Source organism: Mastigoproctus giganteus, chromosome 4, assembly GCF_048544385.1.
Source record: "Mastigoproctus giganteus isolate SK-2022 chromosome 4, ASM4854438v1, whole genome shotgun sequence".
Taxonomy (NCBI): Eukaryota; Metazoa; Arthropoda; class Arachnida; order Uropygi; family Thelyphonidae; genus Mastigoproctus; species Mastigoproctus giganteus.
Window position 1 is genome coordinate 90,759,559 of NC_143578.1, and position 12,330 is coordinate 90,771,888.

The 12,330-nt window shown below is 36.4% G+C and overlaps 1 protein-coding gene across 1 annotated transcript in view; it reads left to right on the forward strand.

The window, feature by feature from the left end:
• ScsbetaG (Succinyl-coenzyme A synthetase beta subunit, GDP-forming) overlaps positions 1-12,330 on the forward strand; it is a 144,003-nt gene that overhangs the window by 47,567 nt on the left and 84,106 nt on the right. The window contains exon 3 of the mRNA XM_090371673.1: positions 8,405-8,504. Within this exon, the coding sequence (XP_090227799.1) occupies positions 8,405-8,504 (100 nt within the window). The remainder of the gene's footprint in view (positions 1-8,404; positions 8,505-12,330) is intronic.

Consider the following 12,330-nt stretch of genomic DNA (forward strand, 5'->3'; position numbering starts at 1 on the left):
TATGAGTTCCTCTTCTAAATTTGATGATACTGCTGTGTTTACATGTGAGAAAGGATCTAGAACCCAATTTGGTATATTCATGTTTAGAATATCCTTGAATCGCTCATTAAAATCAGCATGGAGAACCTCCAAGTGTTAGCATTAGCATTAGTAGAGGCATTTGATGCAAGAAAGCAAGCTTATGCAGCATCAGCCAAAAAAAAATAAATAAATAAATAAATAAAAAATAACCACTTCACCCCTCTGTTCGTTCGAAATACCTGTGCAGCTGAGCCTTAAACTTATTCAGGCTATCAACCTCCACGACAAGGGATGGAAGTCTGTTCCACCAACCAACCACCCGCTGGCTAAAGGCAAATTTCCTCACGTCTATCTACATCAGTCTTTCCTCAATTTGAATTTATGCCTTCTCAGGTGATTATTCTGAGCAAGAGGAAGAATCCCATCAGCATTGAGCATGCTCAAACCATTCAAGGCTTTATACACCTCTATCAGATCACCTCACTTGTGCCTAGTCTCCAGACACTGTAATTTGCAAAACTTAAGCTCTTTCTTCGTAAGAGCAACCCTTTGTTCCATTCACTAACCTTGTTGCCACTCTCTGTACTCGTTCCAGCAGCTCTACATCCTTCTTGAAATAAGGCCTCCAGACCTGTATACAGTACTCAAGGTGTGGCCTTACCATTGCCTTATACAAGGGAATAATCACCTCCTTATCCCTGCTAGAAAAATTCCTATATATCATCAACAATACACCATGAGCTACTCTTGCAGCCCGTCTGCACTGCTCAGAAGACTTCATATCTGCCTGCACAACCACCCCCAGATCCCTTTCATTCTCTACCACGGTCGGTGTAGTACCACAGAGTTGATACATTGCTCTGGGGTTGCTGTTTCCCCTATGTAGTACTTTACATTTGTCAATGTTAAACTTCATTTGCCACCTCTCAGCCCATCTGCTCAACCTTTCCAGATCCTGTTGCAGTAGCATAGTGTCAGTAGTGTCCTTGACAACCCTGCCAACCTTCGTATCATCCGCAAACTTGGACATTAAGCTTGATATACCATCATCAATATCATTTATAAATACAGAAAACAATAATGGACCCAATACTGAACCCTGAGGGACTCCACTAATAACATTAGTCCACGATGAGCAGTGTCCATTGATTACCACTCTCTGTCTTCTCCCCCTCAACCACCCCTTTATCCATAGCAGCAATTTGCTTCCAATGCCACACTGCTCCAATTTGTGCAGCAGTCTTCCATGTGCAACAGTATCAAAAGCCTTTCTAAGATCCATGTATATAATATCAAAGTTATTCCCTGCATCCAGTTCTTTTGTGACTGCATCATAGTATCCAATCAAATTGGTCAGGCAAGACTTCCCCTTAACAAAACCATGCTGTGTCTGAGCTATAACTGAAGTCTTGTCTAGATGATCCTGCAGTGCTTCTTTAACCAGTGCCTCCATTAATTTTCCGGGAACAGAAGTTAAACTAACAGGTCTTTAATTACTTGTGTCGCCCTTTGATCCTCCTTTGTGAATTGGGGTCACATTTGCACATCTCCAGTCCATGGGTATGTCCCCTGAGTCCAAGGAAGCTCTCATAATTATGGCTAAGGGTTTGCTTACTTCCTTTGCTGCCTCCTTTAATATAACTGGATAGATCCCATCCACCCCAGGTACCTTTCTTGTATTTATCTTCAACAATTTCTCCTCCACTTTACTCTCAGTTATTACAAGATTCTCTAGCTTACTGCCAGAGTTGAATACACCTATGGCATTCCCCTCGCTGAATAACTCCTCATGTGTGAATGTCGATGCAAAATATTCATTTAGTTTGTTATCTACCTGAGCAGGATCATCAACAGTTGACCCATCGATATCAAGTGGACCAATCTGATTCATCCCCTTCCTTCTAGAGTTTACATATGTAAAGAACTCTTTGCTGTTTTTCTTTGCATCCCTTGCCAAAGATTTCTCGTAATCTGCCTTCGCCTGCCTAACCTCCTTTGTAATTTGGTTACAGATCAACTTGTATCTATCATAGGCTTCTGTGTCACGTGTTAATTTGTATGTATCCCATGCATTTTTCTTCTCTGCCATATGTCTCATTAGTTCATCTGACATCCACTTAGGCCTAAACCTTGAACAATATTTCTTAGTTGGTATGTAAAGCCTAGTAGCTTCCAAGATAAGTTCTTTGAATGCTTCCCATTTTGAATTTGCTGTTGGTAACATCATCAGTTGGTCCCATTGTATAGAATTTAAATACTGTCTCAGTCCATCGTAGTCGCCTTTATGAAAGCAATAACCCTTCCCTTTACCCCTAATGGTAGTTACCTCTTTGAGTAAATCCCACTTCAGCACATTGTGATCACTGCCACCTAGTGGTTCATTTACCTGCAGATTCTTAATGCATGAAGAATCACTACTGATAATCAAATCAAGAGTATTACTCCCTCTAGTTGCCTCCCTAACATGCTGATGTAGAAAACAATCATCCAATAAATCCACAAAAGCCTTGCTAGTGTGTGAGTGACCAGCCCCCAAATTCCAGTCAATATCTGGGAAATTAAAATCCCACATTATTATAGGACTCTCTGATTTACTGGCCCACTCTATTTCCCTGTACAATTTCTTATTATACTCATCAGAGTTATTAGGCCTATAGCACACTCCTACTCTCAATTTTGATCTCCCAATGCTTATGTCACACCAAACTGACTCGACACTGCTCTGTCCAGCAATGTCGACTGGCTTCACTTCCTTGGATTTTATGTATTTCTTAACTAATAGCATAACCCCTCCTCCCTTCCTATCCTGTCTATCCCTTCTGTAGACATTGTACTCCCCAAATTCCAGTTCTGCATTCCTTATATCTGTGTGACACCACGTCTCTGAAATCCCCACAATATCTGCCTTTGATGTTTTGAGCAATACCTCAAATTCATCAAATTTATTTACTAAACTCCTAGCATTGGTGTACACACAAGTATACATGCACCTGTTCTTTTTCTTAGCTACCCTAACACAACCCATGTGTTTACTTGTACCCCAATGATTCCCAGCAGTCTCTGAAATATCCTGCATCTTATTTTCCAGGCTGCGGCTCATTCCAATAGAAGCAGCGCAAGAATCACTTTCACCTCTACCAGTGGCTACTGTTAATCTATTATTCCTTGTATCCCCCCAATCTATCAGTTTTCCGACCCACCTTAGTGTTGCCAGTATGTAAGTAAATCTTCCTTTTTGAGAGACAATGCTGATAAATTTGAAAAGTGGCTATATTCCCCTTGGCCTAGATTCCGCTTGAACAGAAGAAGTTTCCCCACAAAAGCGGCAATAACATTTTTTGTTTTAATTAAATTCAATTCATCACCTTGTAATTGTAGATTGACTTCATGAAATATTTTATAGAGGTCTGTCAAATAGGCAATGTCATTTTTGGATGTAATCAGGTTGGCCCGCAATCCCGTTGTCTCTGTTTTCTAGGAACTCTAGTACTGAATCAAACAAATTGTAAAATCGATTCAGACAAATACCTTTTGAAAGCCAACAAACTTCTGTGTGAAGCAGCAAATGATTGAAATCTTCATTGTTTTCACTACAAAGTTGGCTAAACAATCTGTCGCTCAATGAATTGCTTCTAATTTTGTTGACTGCTCTAATAACGTAATGGAGCGACGTATGCAGGCGTTCACTTAAATTCTTCGCAACCAAATGTTGGTGATGAAGAACACAATGTATAACAAGTACATTTGGTACTGCTTGTTTCAAATGCGTTATGAAATCCTTGTGGCACCCTGTCATTGCTGGAGCACCATCAGTAGCAGCAGACAATATTACGAATTGGAATGTCTTTCTCTTGAAAAAACGTATTCGTGGTATTAAATATAGATTCTCCCTTTATATCCGCTTCCAAATTTTTAGCAAATAATAATTCTTGACAAACTTTTTCTTCTTTTATGAATCATACGTATGTAAGAGTAGTGCTTCATTATTTGGGAGAGTTGATTCATCGAGTTGAATGGAAAATTGGTATGTCTTCAAATAATTGCACAATGATTTTTCAACGTCTTCCGCCATTTCATCGATTCTTCTTTGCACTGAATTATTGCTCAAAGGAATCTTCCTGATATCTGATGCTGGCTTATGAAGCACAGTGTTTATTACTTCTTTTACTGCTGGCAAGATTAATTCCTCACCAATTGTGTGTGGTTTTCCCACTTTTGTAATTAATAATGAAATATTATAAGAAGCTTGTAATCTGTCATTATCTTGTTTAGTGGTCGGCGCCTCCGTAGCCAGGTGGGAAGGAGCAGCAGTGCGTAGCACACGCTTCTTGATTAGACCGGGGTTCGAGCCCGTCACCACCAAATACGGAGGATGCGGAAAGGTCAGGGAATGACCATCGCATATCTCGGAGCAATATGGCCTTAGTTGCTAATGCTCCTAAAAACCAAAATAACATCTTGTTTAGTGGACGACGCAAAACGTTTTGATATAGTTGGACGTTTAAAATATTTTTCTTCTAGTATTTGAAAATAGCACAAATCTTTATCCTTTTCATCAGCATGCATTTTAGTCAAATGCTCTTGTAGCCTAGAAGGCTTCGTTGCTTCATTTGAAAATACTTTTTGGCAAATCAAGCACATAGGTAATAAATGGTTCGTAGGAGACTGAATAAAACCATATTTCAAATACTCAATACTGTACTGTTGACATTTCTTCTTAGATTCAGACATAATGAAGTAATAAAATTTGCAACAATATTCACAAAATAAAAGATTTAATTTACATTTTATATGGCTCCACTTATCTATCACACTTTCGACTGATGATTGTTGGCAAAGCACACAAAAAATAATGAAACTTATTCCTAAACAGCAAAAATGTACGATCACATATCAATTCATGAATTATTATGTCAGCAAAACAGCCTTGGAAGCTTTGAAGGTGAAACGTGCTACGGCATTGGTTTAAAATGTTTAGATTGGACTGCAGGAAGTTTTATTTTAGCCAGTTAGTTATAAATTACTGGAATAAGTTGCCTTCATGGGTGGTAGAGGCCGACAGTTTGGGGAAATTCAAAGGTCATCTGGATAGTACTTTCGGGTAAGGGAAGCGCATAGGATGATAGGTTTAATTTCCTTTTTATTTATTTTTTATTTTATTTTATTTTTTTTTATTTATTATTATTTATTTATTTTATTTATTTATTTATTTTTTTGTTTTTATCATTTTTTGTTCGGATTTTTTTTTTTTTTTTTTGGCTGGTGCAGCATAAGCCATAGGCTTTCTTGCACCATGCGGCCGTTACTAATACTAATACTAAAATTCATACTTAATCTGTCTCAAACGAATCAACAGACGCGGAGATATAATTGACTGATCAAGCTTACGTCATTAGCATTACAGTTGTTGCTACTGTTTCGCTTTATTGCTTCTTATGTCAACTCACAGTAGCTCGTGTTGTCGCATTTCAAAGGCCCTAGGCTAATTAGGGTGGGTTTAGAAAAATAACAGAAAAAGGCCTAAAAAAATACACACTTGATGTCACATTCTTGTCATTTGCGTGAAATTCAATAGAAGGTTTTGAAAATTGAAGTGGGAAAATCGAAGAAAACAGTTCTGGCTTCACCTATAGCGAATTTCAGCTGTGTCCATAGAGTAAAAATTATAGAATTTATTAGATGACCTTTGAACTGGGTCCACTGGAGATAAAAATATGGATAAGGAGCCACCGACCCCTAGACCGCCTGAAAGCCTCCCAATTGCTTCTGAACCCACCTAGAAGGCTTCAGTGCCCACTGGGGGGTGGTACCGCCCACTTTGGGAACCTATGAGTTAGTGCATTTGTATAATTACTACATAGTTGAATTTTTTAGATAAACCAAAGTTTTTACATTGGCATCATTATTGTGACATTACATATTGTGAAGTCTCTCATGAGTTTCCGCTGTTATACTTTCATTAGAGAAGACTACTGTTACTTATTTTCAGTTGAGTACCACCTCATATTGTGAAGGATTTTGCAATATGAGATGTTACAATAATGATGCCAATGTACAAACTTTGTTTTGTCTAAAAAATTCCACTATGTAGTAATTGATACAAATGCACTAACTAATGTCATAATTTGAATTTTTATAGTTTGGGGCTTTCTGCCCTAAATATGAGGGCTGTTCAATGAAAAATTATCATAATTTTTCATGAAAAAGCATACTGCTTGCTATTTCTAGCTGTGCTGCAGAATTTAAGACCAAATCAAGCTTCATCACGTATCAAGCTTTGTCGTGGGTCAACTCACATCTGAGTTGACCCATGCATACAATATGATCTTGGCAGTTGGTCAAGTTTATGCCTGTTCAGTTTTGCCTGCATAACAGTGGACATGTTTTCTTCAGTTGGAAACATTTGTGTGTGTGTTAAGGAAACATCAGCTGAAGCATATGAAATATTAAAAGAGGCTTGTGGCAAATCTAAGCTTTCATATAGCACAGCTTGCAGGTGGTTTAGAATGTTTAAAGATGGATGTGATTCAATCACAAAAATCAGTGGTCTGGGAGCTCCAACCAGTGCTGTCACCACAGAAATTGTAAACACTGCTTCTGTAATTGTGAGAGAAGATCATCCTATAACAGTAAGGCAACTGATAGAGATGTTGAGAATATCAGTAGGAAGAATGCACGATATTCTCTGTGACCATTTGCATGTGATGTATTTGTGCATACTGGTTTCCAAGGCTACTCACATCTGAGTGAGTAGTGCATCCATGCAAGCTCGCATGGAGGTTGATCAGGAGCTGCAATGGAAGGTGAAGCTCTGCACAAGGTAATAATGGCAGATGAGACATGGATTCAATTTTACCAGATAATGAGCGACAAAGCTCTGTTTGGAAGTCTACATCATTGCCAACACTGAAAAAGGTGAAAGTTTTGGCTTCTGCAGGAAAGGTTATGGTCATCTCTCTTTTTTTTTTTTTTTTTTGATTTTACCAGCGTATTGTGCCATGTCATACAACTCTTACAGAATCTTGCTACACAACTGTAGTAAGGTCCCGTATTGCAGACTTTGAAGGATCATTCGTGGCTGGATGATGCTGTATCACGACAGTGCGAGACCTCACATTGCTCATACTGTCATTGAGTGCTTAGCAGCATTAATGTCAAATGTGTTCCTCATCCACCCTACAGCCCTGATCTTGCACACTGATTATTTTTTATTATTATTTTTTTTTTATTTACAAAGTTAAAGAAGGAGCTGCGAGGAAAATGTTTCCAGTCATCGAAAGAAACTGTCTCATATTGTGAAGAATTCTTCACAATATCTCATAACATCTCATATTGTGAAGAATTCTTCACAATATGAGATGTTACAAGAGTAGAAGGGAATCACCAAGAAAGAGAAGAATGATGATGTCCTGAGCTGGATATCATCATTCTTCTCTTTCTTGGTGATTCCCTTCTACTTTTCTCTCTCTCTCTCTCTCTCTCTCTCTCTCTCTCTCTCTCTCTCTCTCTCAGGGTAACTCGGAATTTTTTTTTTTTTGGCTGGTGCAGCATAAGCCTCAGACTTCCTTGCACCATATAGCTAATAATAATAACTTCATAATATGAGGTGATACTCAACTGAAAATAAGTAACAGTAGTCTTCTCTAATGGGGAAGCATTACTTATTTGAAGTATAAACAAGTAAGTTTGCAATATCAAGTAACTTGGGGTTTGATACCCCTGAGAGAGTTTCAAACCCTCATACTAATTTTATAATATATTTTATACTATTTATTATAGTATAATAGAAAAATATAGTACAGTATTATTATAATATTGATTATACTATTTTGCTTTTAAACTTCAATTTATTAGGAAACTGAATGAACTATAAATTCTATTGTTGAAATGTTTCACTTCTTTGAGTGTTGCACTGAAGTACTTGATTATTCCTTAAAAAAAGAAAAGTAATTAAAAATAAAAATGAAAGCATAATTCTAATGTTTGACTTGGATTAAAATTTTTGCTCTTTAAGATCTTCAGAAGCACAAGCAAGATGTGATTTTATCAGTGGTGGAAGTAAATATTTATGTAAATTTGGCTGAAGTACAACCTTAAAAGGTAAAATATGCTTTAATGTATTATAGCAGAATTTATTCGTGATAGTACTTTTCATCACAAAACAAAAGATAACTTTGGGTTAGCTGTGACGAATTGATTCAACAGACAATTTTATTTGAATGATTGCCTACTTGCATCTGTAGCCATAAGGATATACAGTATTTACATTTAAACTAGATATAGAATTCTTCATCATATATCTTGCATAATTATATTTAATAATGCTAACTTCAAAAGTGAATTGAACTAAGTTACAAATTATTATCTCTTTTCCCTCTCTCAGATGTAAAAGAATTTGTAATAAAGGCTCAGATTTTGGCAGGTGGTCGTGGTAAAGGAACTTTTTCTAGTGGTCTTCAAGGAGGAGTTAAGCTAACAAAAAAGTAAGCATTCTCTAGTACAGGTAGCCCTCATATAACACAGTAGTTAGGTTTCTATAAAATGTCATGTGCGAAACCATGTTATACGGAGTTAAGACTAAGAAAAAGTACAAAAAGGGGGGTTACATTCCATCTTCTGCTCTCTTTAAAAAATCAGTAATCTGAGTTTGTATGCTTTTGTTTGATAAATCTTTGTGAATTTCATTATATGGAACTAAGCATTTTTGAAGCTCTCTTTTGAACCTTGGGCTTCTCTCATTCAAGAATCTACATTCAAAAAATAAGATTCTAATTGCTTGGCCAACTTTATGCCTTCCTGTATGCTTTTTTTTAGTGTAAAATTTGGAAGTTTAGAATTTTCATCTGCGTTATCATCCTCTGAATTGATTTGATTTTACCTCCAATGCCATTTCTACCAAATCCATTTGCCAGCCTCTTTTTCTACCGTTAATTCTTGAACGTCTTCAGTAATCATATCTTTTTTTTATTTTTTTAGGAGTATCGGTGACTAAGGCCATGTTACTCTGTGTATATTGTCTATAAATTGCGTCTGTCCTGAGGTCGGTTTTCTGTTTTGCTGGACGAAAAACCCGAGATTCTGGGAGAGAAAATCATGCTACACTTGCCTGAATCAGACTAACTCAGCCATGTTGTGAAAAAGACCCATAAAAATTCCTCCCGTCATTGATGGGATTCGAACTCAGGTCTTTTCCACCCAGTGTGGGGGAGGAGGGCGATTCTATCAACTGTGCTGCCCAAGATGGCTTGAGTAATCATATCATCAAAACCTTCCCCTCCTACTGATGTAGCAAGTTCTACTATTGAACCGATTCCATTTTCTGCCAGTTCGACCATATTTCCTGAATGAACTGACTCTGGCCATACATTTTTCCACATGCATTTAATGTTGACAGTTTTACTTCTTTCAGAGATAAAGCTATGATTCTGATACAGTCCACAATTGGGAAATGTTTCCATGCCTCCATTACTTCAATAGATTCAGAATCAATTTTTTCCAAAATCCATTGTAACGATTTTCTGATGTAATGAGTTTTAAAGGTGGATATAATGCCTTGATCTAATGGCTGAATGAAAGAAGTTGTATTAACCCAGTACTACTGTGGTGGCAGGAACATAACTTCAACATTTGGATGACTTAAATCTTTTGGATGGCCTGGTGTGCTGTCCTATAGTAATAAAACTTTGAAGTCTAAATTTTTCCACAAGTTTAACAAGCACAAGTTCAATAGTATAGAACGTAACACAGGGATTTCCCAACAAAATACAGGGATTTCTCAATAATTTTTTTTGACTAGTGAGTCAACAGTAGGGATTCAAAAAGAGTGGAAATGTTGAAAAATTACATACAACATAATAGCAGGGTTTTTTTCCTGCACAAAGGCTCAAAAATACCCTGTAATGCAAAGTTTACCAAAATTCTCTATGTTATTTAAGTACCGTGTTGTGCGAGGATTGCTGCAATTTATCAATCATGTTAGAGCGAAACCATGTAGAAGTACCGTGTTATATGGGGGCCTGTGCTAAAATATAATTCTTTTTTAAGTCACATTAATCTATATGTGTAGTGTCAGTTGTATTCAAGATTTTCCAAACATTATAATTGGCATGTTTGAATCATCAGCTAAAATTGGTTTTAGATGATGCTATAAATGATATCAGTGAAATAAGGATTTCAAGATTTTTTTTTTTTTTTTTTGATGAGGTTTACAGTTTTTTCCTAAGTCAAATAAAAGTCAATTTGAACTGAACAAATTTTTGAAGAACCATGTATTGAAATTATCAAAATTGCTATGTTCTGGTCCATGATGGGCTGTCTAGCTTTTTATATTTAATTTTACAGAAATAAGAAATTTTCTGGTGGGAAAAAAAGATTGAAATATAAAGCATTTTTAAAACACTTGACATTAATTATTGACATTTTTGATGAATTTGCATTATTATCAAATGCAAATGAGACAGTTGAGTTTAACAAAACCAGATAAGCTAATAAAATGAACGATTAATTATTCATACAATTAAAGTATACTGTTGGTATGCATGAAAATAAAATTAATGAAACGATAGTCTGATGCATTTAAATGCATGGAATTTTGAAGAATAAAATTTAAAAAATACATTATTTGTAAAGTTTAAATCACTGCCCAGAGGCAGAGTAATAGATTGTATTATTTAAAAAAATGAATGCAAGATTATTAAGTGTAGCTGCATTAAATATAAAGAAGATCATTTAGGCCATTCTAGTAACACATCTAAAATTGCTGAAATATTCAATGTTATAGATCCCACTTCATGGAATATCCAAGAAGTCAAGTTACCTTGGAAATCAGAAAGAAAAGTGCATGAATTAAATCCATAAAGTTTGAAATTGATTTAAATGATTTTCATGAGTATGTAGAAAATAACATTCAATCAAAAAAACTTCCTGATCTGGAAATGATAAGGAACATAAAGCAAATTATGAACACAATTGCAGTTAGTTCTGTAGAAGTAGAAAGAGCTTTATTGTTGGTGAATGTTACTTGTGTGATAAAAGGGCAAAAAATTAAACTATTTTAAGCTTTATGACCATCAATTTGTTGTGCAAACCACCAAGTTACCGGATCCAAATACCATATGTTAAATCTTGGATGGGAATTCAAGTAATAGTAATAAATAATGCATAATGTATTTAAATGATCTTTACAATAACTGTTTCTTTATGTTATCTCAAAGCTATTTTGTAATTACTAACTAATAATAAATGGGCTTAAATATTCATTGCATTGTATACTTCAACATGAAATGTATTACACTTTATTTTTAGTAACTTAAGTAGACCACGTGTAGTATTAGTAGTGGCAAATTATGCAAGAAAGCAAGCTTATACAGCATCAGCCAAAAAAAAGAAAAAAAATCCAATTTTTTTCCAGTTCGTCCCTGAATCCATTCACTCTATCCACCTTAACAACCACAAATCGAAGCCTGTTCTAGCAATCAACAACCTGCTGTCTGAAGGCAAACTTCTGCACATTCATTCTGCAACCATCCCTCCTCAATTTTAATTTATGTTCCCTTCATGTGCATAGTCTGAGTAAGAGGAAGAATCCCATCAGCATTGAGTCTGTCCAAGCCATTTAAAGTCTTAAACAATCAAGCCGATCATCTCACAGATGCTGCAATTTGCAAAAACTGAAGCCTTTCTTGGTAAGAGCACCCCTTTGTTCCCCTAGTCTCATTGACCTTCTCTATATCTGTTCCAGCAGCTCTACATCCTTCTTAAAATGAAGCCTCCAAACCTGTATGCAGTACTCAAGGTGTGGCCTGACCAGTGCCTTATACATTATCGTCTACTTATCCCTGCTAGCAAAATTTCTGTATATCATTGACAAAACTCCATGACCTGTCCTAGCAACCTGACTGCACAGTTACCCAAGTCCTTTTCATTTTCCACTAACCTGAGTGTAGTACCACACAGTTGGTATGTTGCACTGGGATTACTGCCACCCATATGCAGTACATTGTGTTTGTCAGTATTTAATATCAGTTACCATTTCTCAGCCCATCTGCCTAATTTTTCTAGATCTTGTTGCAGCAGCAGCATACCTTCATTACTGTCATTAACCACACTGCCAACCTTTGTATCATCTGCAAAATTGGACATTGTCTGATATACTTTCTTGAATATCATTAATAAATACAGAAAAGAACCCAGCACTGAACCCTGTGGGAACTCCGCTAATAACATTATTCACAAAGAGTAGTGTCCATTTGTCTTCTCCCACTCAGCTGACCGGGCTAGCCAGGTGGGTAAAGTGCCTGCCCGGCAACC